Consider the following 15,310-nt stretch of genomic DNA (forward strand, 5'->3'; position numbering starts at 1 on the left):
CTCCCCCAGCATGGGTGGTTTTCTTTCCCAACAGCTGATGGGCTGAGTGTGTGTTTTGCTGCCACATCCTTCATCCACGAATGCCAAGGAGCCTATGGGCTGCCCAGGGGGTTCCCCGTCCTTTTAATCTCTCTCACACATATGCATGGATTATCAGCATCAGAAGAGCTGAAGACATAAAGACCAAAATCATCTTCCAGAAAGGAATTAATGTGCTGGAAGAAATCCCTGCCTCCAGGAGCCAGGAATCTGCATCTGTGACCCTATCCCGAAACAACCACCACACGACCCTGGCAGGAGCAAACAAGCGAAGTAACAACAGTGGCAATCCAGGTTAATCACAGCATCACAACCCACACAGGGCTGGGTACTGCAGTTATGGTTCAGGTGGAACTCCTCCTGAAGCCTGTGGGTTCACACTGAATTGTACTAAGCAGACAAGTTCTTCTGTGGAGTATTCTGCCCTTAATCCACATGCAAACTCCGGGTGATGGTTGAAATCCCTGCTGCCCTCCTTGGGTGTCCTCTGCAAGGCACAAACGCACGCATGTGCTTCCACAGACGTGTGTTGTTCTGGCCATCCAGCCATCCTACAAGTCTCTTTCTCATCTGTGGTCTTCTCTCAATAGCCATCCCCCCATTTCTGCTGGGGAAGATGCATGTCAGCACCTTCTGCTGTCTTTCTGCTCTATGGAAGGGAAAGGCTGACAACAGCACGGGTAAGGCCAATGCCTGGAAGGTTGCTGATGGGTAGGAATTTTCAGTAGGAGGATGTACAGGCAGACAGCCAGAATTTGGCAGGGAGCTTTCAGAAGCCCTTGTCTACAATTTGTAAATGCCCTTCTAAAACAAAGACCAAAACTCAAAACAATGCTGATGCCTGCAGACAATTTGTAATGAGATGATGATGGAGCAGTGTGATTTCTAACCTCCTGGTCCTCCTCTGCAAGCTTGGACAGCAGAGCTGTTTCTAAGGGGGAGGCAAGAAAAAAACCTGTTCTGGTGTCCTCCAGAAAGTGATGGCTGACCCCACTCAGCTGCAGCTTCCTGATTAAATTTATATCACTATAAATGCAGAGAGAAGGAAAGGAGAAAGAAAAGGCCTGGTCTGTGCATCCCCGTCCCTGACTGAAATGAATGGAAAGGAAACCTTACCCTTTCTCAAGAGGCAGGTACAGCACCCCTGACCCTGAGCTCTTTGGGATCGCAAGGACCTGGCACTTCAGGAACTGACACAGAGCAGCAATGCCACCAGTGCAAGAATTCAATTCACTGGCATTGCCCGAGGACCAGAAGAGATCCCAAGTTCGTTGCAGGATGGGACCCCTCAGATATTTATGATGTATCCAGGAATTCAGACATCCTCAAAAGGTTTTGTTTTTTTCCTTAAGTACTTAAGTATCACCAGGAACTCTGGGACAGGTGGCTGTACCTGAAAGGAATGGGAAGAACATTGTAGAGGGAGATGCAATGCCCACAAAGACATAACCTGTAAGGACAGTCCTGGGCTACCAGTGTCTTCAAACCTAATGGCCTCTCTCTGGGGCTGAGGAGGAAAGTCATCCATACCTGTTAACTTCTAAGGGTGAGAGTATCCTCTTTCAGCATTAGCCTTTTCTCAGACCTCTTGCAGAGTGTCAGACTGGGATACCACTGGGTTGATTAGGAAGTCTTCTATCATGGTAAAATATGGAAAAAACCCAACTGAGATATTTTTGTTCCCCTGTCTGAAAGGAGCAGCTCAATTGCTCCGCTCAGGAACTCCCAATCTCAGCAACATTCCTCTCCTTATTTTGAAATCTGTAAGTTGTGCCTCTTAAACATGCTGGGATGTGCAGGCACTAACTAGAAAAGCCCAAAAATAAACGAGGTCTACCAGGCTTTGTAAATAAACGGGTAAGGTGCCAATGTGAGAGAAATGGGTTGCTGAAAAGTTCAGAAGATTTTTCCATGCCAGCAGCTGGGATCTGCTCTCTTGGATCTTGGAGCCTCACCGCTGCTGAGATATGCTGCCTTTGTCTGTTGTGTGTTCATGGTCTGGCTCTTCAAACGATGTTGAAATGACAAATTTCAGGCCAAGTGATGCTGGCAACTAGTCAAGGATCAGACAAGCCCTCTCTGGCAGTGCTTTCATACAGTTCTTACCCAAATGGGCAGCTTAAGCTAGAGCATGCAGAGCTAAAATTCCAAAATAACAGGCAATGGGAGTAGGTCCAAGGCTGACAACCCCCACCCCTGGATCTTGTAGTTCTCAGGAGGAGTGCTCTACTATAGGTCTGAGTGGTCTACATATGATTTAGGTGCTCAGCAGAGAGCCCCTGACGTGTGATATGCCATCCCAGGAAACCATGCCCTTGATGAGAGGACTGAAGTCATGGGGCTATGAGAGAAGCTCCTCGATTCATCCCTAGCCATAGCCAGGCAGTAGCATTGCTGGTTTGATGGGAAGGCTCCTTCCCAGCACACCCTGGGCAGGAAAGTCCAGGACAAAGGTTCCAGCCATGCCACACCTCATGCATTTAGGCTGGAAAGCAGAAAGAAAAAGGTGATGCAGGGCTGGGAAAGCAGAGCTGCCAGGAGCTTGTATGTAACCAGACTTACAGGTTCAGCCATTTAAAGGGAAGCGAAGGAGCAAAGTGCAGAGGGCAGTGAACCCCCAGGAGATCCCCACTAGAGACAGATTGGTGGAAACAAGAAGGAAGGAAAGGCATCTCCTGTCTGGCATCCTATTTGATACTGGCCAGAGAGGAATGAAGAAGAATGACAGCGTCAAAAAGGAGATCACATCCTCCAAAGTTTAGCCGATCTGTCAAGAAAAGCTGTCCTCCCCATCAGAGGCAGAAGATAGAAAGAAGCAAGAAATGTGATCTCAGGATGACTTTTTTTTTGGATCTTAAAGAGCCTTCTTCTTCCTCCCTCTCCCACTTTCATCAGCTCCTGTGAAGAAAATTCACACCAGCTGTCTAGATGATGGGGATTGGCCGTCACGCAGAAGAAAGCGACACCGACTAGGACACCTCAAATCACAAACCACAACACAGACAAAAATAAAACCTTATGATTGACCCAGGCAATCCCATTCCTCAAGGAAAAAAAAGTCTTCTCCCAAAAGGGAAACTTCTCTGCATCATGTCAAGTAAATTTTCACATATAAAGCAGCTTAAATGAATTTCAAGTTATATTTGCTTTCCTGCCCCTGTTAAAAGATCACGGTATCCAGGGGAAGAACACAGGTGTTGTTATTTTTGAGGCTCGATAATGCATGTTATACACCACAGAAGCTTATATTTCCCCAACATACAGGAGTACGAGTCTATATTTGATTAACATAAAAAGACCCTTACCAGAAAGTGAGTAATCTGTATTAGTCATCCTCATGGCTGGTGTATAAGATACACTTGGCATGTCATGGCCCTTCTCCTTCTGTTTCCGTCGATACCACACAAACAGTGCCAGCAAGACCATAATAATTAGAAGGAGAATAATAATTCCAATGATTGCTCCCACTGAGTGCCTCTCTGATCCAAGAGCGGGGCTAATTTTAGTATAGGGGTTTAATTCTTCCATCATAAGAGCCGCTGTTAAAAGTAATTCATAACACACTGTAAATTGAATCACGCATTTCATTTCTGAAATGCTAAAGCAAGTGCAGCATCGGAGGGGAAGAGAGAGAGAGAGAGATTTTACAGGTAGTTTCACTGTACCTTGATCACATCGGATCCCTTTGAAGCCTGGACTGCAGTAACAAGTACCTGTGACATGGTCACACGTAGCGTTATTCATGCATTCACAGAGCTGCTTGCAACCATAACCAAACGTTCCTGGGGAGCACTCTGGGAAGCCAAGAAAAGAAAAAAAATAAGAAAAAAAGATTGCAAAGTGTCTTTTTTTTGGGGGGGAGGGAGGGGAGGATGGGTGTGTAAAATGCTTGCCATGGAAAATTCAGCAGAAAAGTCTTCCCAGTTTCTGTGTCTCTAGGATAACACCCTGGTGTTAGGGTATTACTCTTCTAGAGCAGGAAATAAATGTACTTAATGAAAGATCACAGAATCACAGAACTGTAGGGGTTGGAAGGGACCTCCAGAGATCATTGAGTACAACCCCCTGCCAAAGCAGAGTCCCTAGGACAGGTCACACAGGTCGGTGTCCAGACAGGGCTGGAATCTCTCCAGAGAAGGAGACTCTACACCCCCTGGGCAGCCTGTCCCAGGGCTCCCTCACCCTCACTGGGAAGAAGTTCTTTTGCATATTGGTGCAGAAGTTGAACTGAGCATCTGAAGAGTTTGATTTGCTTTGCTTCTCTATCAGGATTCCCGCTATAGAAGGTATTTCTATCCTGTCTCTGTATCACAGACAAAATGATTGAACGTCCAGTTGAGAAATTTATTCATGCAATTACCATGATGGCTATTACAATAAATCTGTGGGCAGCTTACTAAACTTCAGAGGCACTATTCAATAATAAATTGAATAAATTAAAGAAACATCTTCTGTCACATCCTACTTATTTCTATGGAGAAGACACAGTATTGGATGCACACACACTTCCTATAATTCTTTAGAATGTGTATCATTTACTGAAAGATGTGTCTTCTTGAGTGTCACTGAAAATGTTCTGCATAGCATGAGGATGTCTTGATGTCAGTCTGTAAGACACTGCCCAATGTCAGTCTATAGGACACTTCTTGTAGTCAAAATTTGATACGAAGCAATGAGCAGTAGCCAGCATCTGTACAACGACTTGCAGTGAGTATCAGGTTTATCTCTTTCTTTCATCTGCAGGTCCCCAAACAAGGAAAAATAAAATTATTGCAATTAATTCTCATTCTAATATTAACCTGTAGCCTACTTAAAATGAATAAAGCCTAAATTTTCGGACTGCAGCCCAGAAACAATGTCTGCATGTAGGGATTTCATCTGCAGTGCAGCATGACTGCCCATTCAGCAGCAACGTGAGAAGGAAAGAGTCTTAATGAAGAGACACTTTGAGATTAAATAGTAGAAAAACAAACCATTACACTCATAATTGGGACAGAAAAGAAAGCCTCAGGCTCCATACAGAGGCTAAATTACAAACGTCGCTTCTTGTATAAGATCTGCTACGATGCAGTTCTGCTGTGGGACTTGGTAGTGTCTTATTTCTGGCTGGGGTAAGGGTGTGTGCAAATTCACAGCATGCTGGGCACTGGTAGTGGTGCCACACGCAATCCCCACGCGAGCGGCACATCTGGGCTGAACACAAGGTTGGGCAAAGAGATGTTCAGGAATTTGGGTAAATGTACAGGTGGTTTCACAGGGACTAATGTAGAGAGCTACAGGTAAGCAGCTAAGAAAGGAAACCCTGGGGAGCCGGTGCCTTGGTAAGGCAAGCCAGATTTCACCCTGCATTTAGAGCCCAGGGAGGTGTGTGGGAACTTTCTTTTGATCTACTATGCTGGACAAACAAGTCATTACTCACCTACAGCACATACAGTTTCTACTACCCTAATTCTTTGTTCTTAAAAGAAGCCTTTTGGCTCGGCACGCTGAATACGCCAGCAAGACACAGACAATTACCATAAGATATGCCAGTTCCCTTGCAAGGTAATTGAAGTTCATTGTTAAACACTTGCTCGCTACTCAAGTTAAACACAGATCCTTCCAAAAATGGCAAGTGATGGTTTTTCCTTGTTCTGGTCTCATTGTAAAGATGAATCTAGGGAAACCTGAGTCTGCTGCTCTCTACACACCTTGACAGGCTGGAGAGATGGGCCCATGCGAACTAAATGAAGCTCAAGGTCCTGCACGTGGGTTGGTGCAATCCCAAACACAACAGGCTGGGTGGAGAATAGATTGAGAGCAGCCCTGAGAAGGACTTGGGGGTGCTGATTGATGACAAGCTCAACATGAGCCGGCAGTGCGCACTGGCAGCTCAGACGGCCAACCATGTTCTGGGCTGCATCAAGAGCAGCGTGGCCAGCAGGCTGAGGGAGATTCTGTCCCTTTACTCTGCTATGTGAGACCCCATCTGGAGTGCTGTGCCCAGCTCTGGGGTCCTCAGGACAGGAAAGATGTAGAGCTGTTGGAGCAAGTCCAGAGGAGGCCATGAAGATGATCAAGGGGCTGGAGCACCTCTCCTGTGAAGACAGGCTGCTAGAGCTGGGCTTGTTCCTCCTGGAGCAGGCTCCAAGGAGACCTAATTGCAGCCTACCAACACTTATAGGGGTCCTACAGGAAAGTAGGAGAGGGGCTGGTCACCAGGGAGGGCAGGGACAGGACAAGAGGCGATGGCTTCAACCTGACAGAGGGCAAGGTTAGCTGAGACATTAGGAAGAAATTCTTTACTCTGAGGGTGGTGAGGCCCTGGCACAGGGTGCCCAGAGAGGCTGTGGAAGCCCCATCCCTGGAGGCGTTCAAGACCGGGTTGGATGGGGCTTTGGGCAACCTGGTTCTGGGTGTACCTGCCCACGGTAGGGGGTTGGAACCAGATGGTCTTTGAGGTCCCTTCCCACCCAAAGCATTCTGTGATTCTGTGATTAACAAGGCATGATGCAGCTTGTGTTTTTCTATTAATTATGTACAAATTATTTGGGAAGGCTGCATCCAGCCAGCAATGAATGCAGTGACTTGCTTTTATCCCACCCAACTTCAGGCTGGGAATGGAAAAGCATTTGCAGAGGATTCACTGTATTTCTTTATGCTTTCCAGAGATGCCTTCTTCTCCCTGTGGATTATACGAGGTGCCTGGGGTCCCTGTCCTGCTGACGTCAACACCTCATTTAAGAGCCTATTTCTGCAAAGGGTTCTGAAATACACCATCCCAGGAGAAAGAGGAAAGCTAAGTCACGTTGCTACTTACTCTGCTCACACTGTTTGCCTGTAAATCCAGTCCTGCACGTGCACTGGCCAGTGATGTGGTCGCAGTCGGCGCCGTTCTGACACTGACAGACATTGGCACAGTTTTTTCCATAAAAAGCAGATGGGCAACCTTTCAGGAATCAGAACAAGGAGAGAGTAAGAAACAAGCTGAAACACAAAGTCGGATGCGATATCAGCACACAGTATGTAGGCCTATAAATATCTGGGTTTTCAGGTTCTGTATATTTAATAACATTTATTTGGTCATCTAAATGCAGAGATACTATGACAGCCAATTCTCCTGCAGTAGTGTTTCTTGGATCGTACAGAATTGCCTCTTAAGAATGAAAACTTGACCCATCTACACAAAGTACACTTTCAAGAAGTGAAAGAAGATTGGCTAAACAGAGACACTCTAAAAGGCCAGAGATCGATTGATTGCTTGTAAGCAAAAGAGTCTTTTTAAAAGGCTCAACAGAATTTGATCTTCTCTTTCATACAGTACTGATAATTCGGTACTGGTAGGATGAGAAATTGTAAATATCATCCTACATCAGACCACAGAACCCAGGGCTTTAACAAGCAAGGATGTGACCGATGGATCAATAATCTAAATCATCAGTCCCTCCCTTATCGGGCACCAAAGGCATAAAAACACCTGGAAAAGCTTCGGGACTCTTTTCTCCGTGGTGCTGTGAAGTTCTCACAGTAAGAAGCAGGTGTTGGAAGAGGGGAGACTGCAATACTTGGGAAAGACACGAGGTAGCAGCACATACTTTGACAGAGTCCCCGGCACAACAGTGTCCCTGAAAGGCTTACGCTGAGTGCAGTAGAGCCCCGTCCAACCGTGAGTACATCTACATTCTCCATCGTAAGGGCTGCAGATTGCTCCGTTGTGGCAGTTGCATGAATGAAAGCAATCAGGGCCCCAAAAACCACTGGGACAAGCTATGAAGATAAAAAAGATTTGTCAGCTGACAAAAAAGCAGCAAGGATAGTGTGTTAGTGCTGCAACAATAACTGGAGAACCTGGGAGACACCAGCAAAGGCAGAACTTCGCATTGCAGAGCTCAGCATCGCCGCAATGACCGGCTTCTTCCAAGCCAACTATTGCTTTGCAAACCCAGTTGTCGACCCTCAACGTCGCCCACACCATGGAGCCCTGGCACAAGGGATTTCTTCCCCACATAGGGGTGGCAGGACCAGGTCTTTGCTGCATACATGCACTGAGGACCACTGAAACAGCAACCCTCGACACTCCATTACTCTAAGTGCTCTAGCCACTCTCCCTGCCTCACCGACATTATCTGCCAAGACAATTTAGACAGGGTTTTAAGATATGGAGGTAATTTAATTTTCTTTTTGATATCCTGGACTTCTTGCATAATAAAGCACAGCTATTCATGGTTTACTTTTGCTATGCAATCAACTACTGAAATTACCCCATTCATTTGAAGCACAGAGTGCTACTCAAAATTAGGTAAAAATGTAAAGAAAACTTCTTACAGTATGAATTCCTATCCACAAAATCAGATTGCTTTTGTTGATGGGGCTAATATTAAATTAAAATCTCCAGGTCTATTATATATTTCAACAAGTACAATATTAATACATTTTCAAAAGTTATTTTAAGCCTCCCTCCAAAAATGAATGCAGTAAGTTACAGTTATTAGTGCCAGACTAAAAGATCCGAAATGATGATAACCCTTCAATATAACAACTATATTTTTGCTTTAAAAACCACTTTCCATTGCTTCCTATTAAAGACATGAATTAATAAGGCATGGTTCCCAGGAAACCTGAAAGTACAGAAACTGTGCCTATTTCCATGTATGCCTTTGGCTCAGATTCTGGCGATAAATGCAAGTTTCTGGCATATGACAGACATCTCTAAAGCCAGAATGAATAGAAGAAAAAACCCAACCCTGCCATGACGTAAATCAAACAAAAGGTCACTGAACTCACACAATGTAAAGCTGAACGGGATTTGGCCTTAAGTCCTGAAGTTATAAGCAACCAGAAATACTTCTGCAACACAAGCTGCAGGGTCTGTCAGCGGCTCCAGACCCGGCTCTGGAGTTTGGAGCTAAAATTATCTCCTTTGCTGCTCCATCTCTCGGTCATTCCAGGTTAAGGGGTGAGGAGGGAGGGCTGAGTGAAACAGCTCAGCACCACACTCAGGTACGCAGGGCCAGGTTCTGCTGGGAGCCTGGCATGAGGCCAGGTTCCCGTTGGGAGATCTACACTTTCTTTACAAGAAGGTAACTGAGGAAACAGTCAGGTTCCCACTTTGTTGGTCCAAACCACAAAGTAGCTATTGCCAAGGTCCTCCTGCCTGCTAAACTGGAAATTGTTGCTGCTCAGCTGGCCTGCCTCACTCTGTAAGAAAAAACATCTTTTTTTCAAGGTTAACAGAAACTAACAGTCATTTCCCAATTACATGGCTAAATACAATGAGGAATCTGGGGAGCTTTCTGCCTTTTTTTCTTCTTTTTTTTTTTTTTTCTATTTTTGAGTGACAGCAATATTCTGCCTGTGGAAGACACACAATAAAAGCAAAATTACAGCCGTCTGTTTTTATCCGATTCCTACTTTATCACTTGAAGTTTAATATATTTTACTCTGGAATGCTGTCTAATATGCTAGTTGTATCCTGAATATGAAGTAACATTTCTGAATGATAGGATATTGCTTCCCTCTGTGATCTATCTTCAATTAAGGGATGCTCTCAGGAAATGACACTTTGGGATCAGCAAATGCCAATCTTCTACCTGGGCAATTTTCAAGAAGAAATCCTCCATCCCTCCAAGCCCACATTGACTTTTACAATTAAATTAGCTTTAACAGAAATATTTCAGCTGCTTAATTTCTCAATCTTGGGGCTCGGTACATGAAAACATTTACTGGTTAATAATTGCTAATGTAATAGCTGAAATAAAATTATTTCAAAAAATAAATAGAAGGGAATCCAGCTAGAAATTAAAAGGGAGCATGGAGCTTTCTGTGCTGAGAAGAGCTCGTGACCTCCCTTTCCTGTAATAGAAGCTAGTAACTGCTTCTGCAAATTCCAAATGAAGAAACGACTTCAAGCCAAAGCTAACTTAGATTAATTAAAAGAAATAAGCTCTAAAGAGAGTAAGACGCTGGCTGCTGTAATACTTCAGGGATTTCCCCAGAATTGCCTTCAAGTTTCAGACAAAACTAAACAGGAAAATACGTTATTTTAAAAGCAGAGGTAGAAAAACAGTGCTTTGCTTACTCTGAGAGCAGTCTGTCCCTATCCAGCCTGGAAAACACTGGCACGACCCATCAATAGGATTGCACGTCCCATTCTCGGTGCACTGACAGACCTCGGCACAGTTCTTCCCATACTTTCCACTGGGACAGACTGTGAAAATACAAGGCAGTTTATTGAAGGCTCCTCATGATGCATATGGGGAAGTCACAGGACTCAACATTTAGCAATTAAGAGACAAAAGTCATCACGACAGTTTTTTTTTCCTGGAGTCAAACGGGCAAAATTCCTCTGGAAAGAAGAAAGAGGCAGAAATTACCCAAGTCCATTTTGGTTGCTTACATCACAAGCACAAAATAAAAACAAACAGGAAAAAGTTGTCTTGAAATCTGTTTTTCTGCTGGAAAATGAAGCAAATCTAGTTAGAAGGTTGTAATTATTGAAGGGCGTTATGGAAGGATGAAGAGAGAAGAGAGGAAACAGAGAAAAGGGGGGTTTGGGATAGGAAGAGAACAGTAAAGCTGACAGAAGTACAAGGCTGGAAGGGATTATCTGGAGACTTGGTCAAGGGGGTCCCTTGGTGCAAACCTTGGAATGGGGTTCAGCACCAGCTCAGAGGATTACAACCTCAACAATAAGAAAACAAAAGTAGGAAAGGGACATTCTAGGCTAAATATCAGCCTAGTGAAGAAGTGTCTGGAAGATGAAGAGCAATGGGGACCCTTACTTTCAGGTCTGTCACTAGAACCTAACTCCTTTGTATTGTACAACTGATAATGGCAGCCAAACTGGACCAAAAGTTGCAAACCTTATGCCTGTGTGATGGCCTGACATACTAGCCATGGGTGTTGCACTAGTCTGTGCAATGGCCAATGGCAGATAAGCTTGCAAGGAGAGGCTGAAAGAGCAGTAGTCCTCTCCCCTGCTATCATCCCACTAGCACCACAAAATGTATCATGGAATGTGGGGTATGCTAGAGTACCTACCTCATCGCTATCCTGATGCCTTCTGGCTCAAGCAGTGGTGAAGGAGGAAGGTGCCTTTGCTACGAAATGCACTGGGGCTGGCTGAGGCAGGCTCCTGGCACCTCCCAGGTTCAAATCAAGCGGAGGGTGAACCAGGAGGAAGACTGCCACTCCCATAAGTAGTTTTACCATATGAATCTGGTGGGAGACAACTCCCACAAACAAAGCACATGTCCAATTGCTGAAGTGTCACAGTTATGTTTTGGTATCTGTCTACCTATTCCTCTCCAGTACCCCTTGTTGTAGTAAGTGTTCATTTGGGATGCAAATATGGCTCCCAAGAATTATATATACATGTACGTCTGACTGACAGCTGTTAAACAGATGTGCTGCAGCCTAACAAAATCAGCCTCTATTCCTGTTTTCCACCTCACTTTCTCCTGAAGTTAGAAGAAAAGAAACTCTTATTTTTTTTCAGAGTCATCTTGTAACAGCCTGAGCTCAGTGACAAAAAACTAATGGACACGTAGATCTTCAACCTCCCACCAAATTATTGGAAATCTTTACGGGTAAAGTTGATGGAAAGCTCTGCTCAGTAATGAATGAAATGTTTAATTTCTGTGCTCTTATTGGCTGCGTTCCCTGACAAAAACAGATGTATTTTCAAAACAAGATAAAACATACAGTCCATCTCTGCAAAGGATGTAACAAATGGAACTGGACTTGTATCCTGGTAAATAATAGCGATGTCAAAAAAGTGATTAAGACACTTCCCTGAATTATGCAACTGCCTCACCACTTCAGCCACTCTCACTCCCTCATATGTAGGCTCCGCAGGTGACCTCAATCCATCCTGACTGTGAATCAGCCTCAGATTGAAATCCTCAGCTCTGATTCATTTGCTTTTATACAATATGCCATCCTCTCTGCTCACCATGGCAGAAACCTGGGACTGCACATACTATTGTTTTCTGTATACATTTCGATAGGCAACAGACTTATCTGTAGGAGCGGATAAAGCTGGCGCTGGCTTTCAAATTGTGGGCTAAACAGAACAGTTCTCTAACAGTAAAGAGAGAAAACTAAACACAAAATACAGACACAATGAAAAGAACAATACACAGGCCCAAAGAGAAAAAAGGAAAGAAAAGCCATCATATCAGAGAGCAAAAACTGAAATGATCTATCAGCCCAGGTCCTGTGTACACCACACCATTATTCTGTTCCAGTACTCTACATAGAGCCATTCAATGCAATATTTTTATTGCATCTTTATAGGTAACATCACTTAAATGAAGGCAGGATTGTCTATGTGTAGAGAAAATAGTTCTGGAAAGACTTGCTTAAAATATGAGCTGATTTGTGCTGTGACATGGAATACTAATGAATCAGGAAAAGGGCTGGGATACAAACACCAGTGCTGACAAAGGCAACAGGTCATATTTGTTAAAGAAAGGCTTCGGTTCTGCAGGGTGAGAGCTGGCAGAGGGGTTCCTACCATGGCTGCACCTTGTCTCAGTGAGACTGTATGGAGCCAGGATGGCAAAACTGATCCCACCAAAATGTGTCATGGAATCACAGAGGTTGGAAAAGACCTTTAAGATCATCAATCTAAACCATATGCCTGAGCACCTCATCTACCTGTCTTTTAAATACATCCAGGGTCAATGACTCAGCCCTCTCTCTGGGCAGCCTGTTCCAGTGCTTGATAACCCTTTCAGGGAAGAACTTTTTCCTAATGTCTGATCTGACCCTGCCCTGGCGCAGCTTGAGGCCATTTCCCCTTGTCCCATCTCCTGTCCCCTGGCTGAAGAGACCATCACCCACCTCTCTGCATCCTCCTGTCAGGTCAGTGTAGGTGGTGATAAGGTCTCCCCTCAGCCTCCTCTTCTCCAGGCTGAACACCCCCAGCTCCCTCAGCTGCTCCTCATACAATTTGCCCTACAACCCCTTCCCCAGCCTGGTTGCCCTTCTCTGGACGTGCTTGAGGACCTCGATGTCCTTCTCGTAGTGAGGGGCCCAGAACTGGACACAGCACTCAAGGTGCAGCCTCACCAACACTGAGTACAGGGGCACAATCCCTTCCCTGGACCTACTGGCCACACTGTGTCTGATACAAGCCAGGACGCCGTTGGCCTTCCTGGCCACCTGTGCCCATTGTTTTTAGTTACCTGATGTGGATGAACACAGTGCCTCCCTGGTACCGTGTGACATCCAAATACAAGCACCTTTTCAGATGCCTCAAACATTTTAAACAAAGCTGTACAGTGAGGACTGGCACCGCTTTCTTCGGGAGCAGCCTGATTGTACAATGCAGATAGAGATGTTAATGAGCTATAAAAGCTCTGAAGTGGGACTCCAACAGTCCCTGCGGGATGTCAGGTGTGTTCTAGCAGCGATAACAAGTTATTATCAATCCATCTTGCTACGTGATTGTGAAAGATATTCATAAAACAGCTGCTTAGCTGTTTGCTGCTCAGAATCCTCAGCACAACCGTGTCAAACTGTGCAATTTTGGGGGGTTACACAGCTCCTCGCACACATGTGCTGCTGATGGAGAAAATGTTCCTGCTGCCAGAAAAAGAGAGACAGGACAAGGAGATGGAAATGCAGAAGTGAAATCTTCATTTCACGTTTTTTCCAATGGAAAAAATTAATTAGCATTTTTCTCTCCGCAAAATAAAGTTACATGCTAACTCATTATGACAAACTGCAACACAAATTGATTTTAATTAGGACATGAATATTTTAAAATTAATTTGCTGGATAGATCAACATTTCAAAGTAAAACCAGAAGTGCTGAACATCTGAGCAAAAATAAAATAGTTTTCTTAAGAGGATAATTAGCCCTGCTTACGCTTTGAAATCTGGCTAACTTTCCACATAAAATGGACAAATTCACAGAAATATGTTCATTTTAATAAATTAATTGGTATAATGTTTAGTTGACTATACAGCACAGGAAAGAGAAAACATGGTTACACTTAATCTATGTTTAATGATTTTGCATAAGTGCTGCCTGCAATTTCTAACTTAGTGAAAAGCAGGTCATTAAAAAGCGTCAGTTCAATTTTTACTGGGCTGGTGACTTCACAGGGGCAGCAGTGGCCATTATGAACAACCTCTTAAATCTGTACACAGAAAATACTTACAGTAGTACATAATAACTTCGACTCTGTAGAACACTGTCACGATTTTGCAGGTGTTTTTAGGATAAAACTGAAAATGAAACTTAGGGTTAAATGGGGATGAAGCTTCAAAGGCACAGAGAGGTGATGGGCATTAGAGGGAGTCAAAGTTACTCTTCATCTGAGAAAATTAATTCACTTTCACTGCTTCACCGCAGATTTTTCTGTCTCCTGCACTGGCTTTTGTGTGCACACAATGCTATCTATTGCCAGTCTGATCTTAGATGGTGTAAATAAGTTTCCATGCCTCAAATGGGGCATGTGTACCTGAACTAGCCTTTACCTTAACTAGTATCTGTATCTCCTGCTGGAAAAAAGCATGTAAGGGTGCCATCAACACTGAGGGTGTGATGGGTTCAGCAGAAAGGAAAATGAAACCACATGTATTTACCACAGGTGTCTCATTCCATATTCATTTCAATACAGAGCAGCAGACTTGTTTTATTTATGAAAGCAAGAGCACATCATATTTACAAAGGGGTGACTAAGTACCTATTTGCATTTTCCCTCTGATGGAAAGAATTTCTTGTGAGATAAACTGTTGAAACAAGGGAGGAAAAAGAAAGGCAGGAGCCTTGGGATCGGTCCTGCTGCAAAGCTGCAGACACAGAAACTTAGGAAATGACTTGAGGGCCTTGGGTTTGGTACCTTGGTTGCAGAGAGTGCCAAAGAATCCAGGCAGGCAGTCGCAGCCTCCCGACACATGGTGACAAGGCCCGCTGCTGTGCACGCACTGAGGGCACGGCTGGCTGCAGTGGTGTCCGTAAAAGCCTGGGGGACAAACTGAATACAAAACAAAAATCAGGTTTTCAGATGATTTCAGACAACTTCTCATTGCTGAGCATTTGCAGATTCCCTCTCCTTCTTAATCCCAAACCAATACAGTCTAGCAAACAGCTGAATTGATGAAGCCTGTTGGATTATCCCACGTCTAATAAAGAGCGAGCTCCGAGTAAAGGCATTCCTCTGGTTCAAACATTCCCACCATCCTACCTCATCTAAGCCCTTGGCTGTCTGATAACACAGCTGAGCTCTCTCTGCAGTCTCTCTCTCTCTCTCAAGGCACTAATTTGAGTGTCTCGCCT

At 44.4% G+C, this 15,310-nt stretch overlaps 1 protein-coding gene across 2 annotated transcripts in view; it reads right to left on the reverse strand.

Annotated features, from left to right (window-relative positions):
- The window catches only part of MEGF11 (multiple EGF like domains 11), a gene marked incomplete at its 3' end in the record, with an annotated part of 205,422 nt that overhangs the window by 22,851 nt on the left and 167,261 nt on the right, over positions 1 to 15,310 (reverse strand). For both annotated transcript variants that reach the window (XM_084268356.1, XM_084268355.1), the window contains exons 14-19: positions 14,874 to 15,008; positions 10,097 to 10,225; positions 7,657 to 7,785; positions 6,839 to 6,967; positions 3,705 to 3,833; positions 3,345 to 3,578 (exon numbers count right to left, since the gene is read on the reverse strand). In XM_084268356.1, coding sequence (XP_084124482.1) covers positions 3,345 to 3,578; positions 3,705 to 3,833; positions 6,839 to 6,967; positions 7,657 to 7,785; positions 10,097 to 10,225; positions 14,874 to 15,008 — 885 coding nt within the window. The remainder of the gene's footprint in view (positions 1 to 3,344; positions 3,579 to 3,704; positions 3,834 to 6,838; positions 6,968 to 7,656; positions 7,786 to 10,096; positions 10,226 to 14,873; positions 15,009 to 15,310) is intronic.

Source organism: Gallinula chloropus, assembly GCF_964237585.1.
Source record: "Gallinula chloropus genome assembly, chromosome: 9".
Taxonomy (NCBI): Eukaryota; Metazoa; Chordata; class Aves; order Gruiformes; family Rallidae; genus Gallinula; species Gallinula chloropus.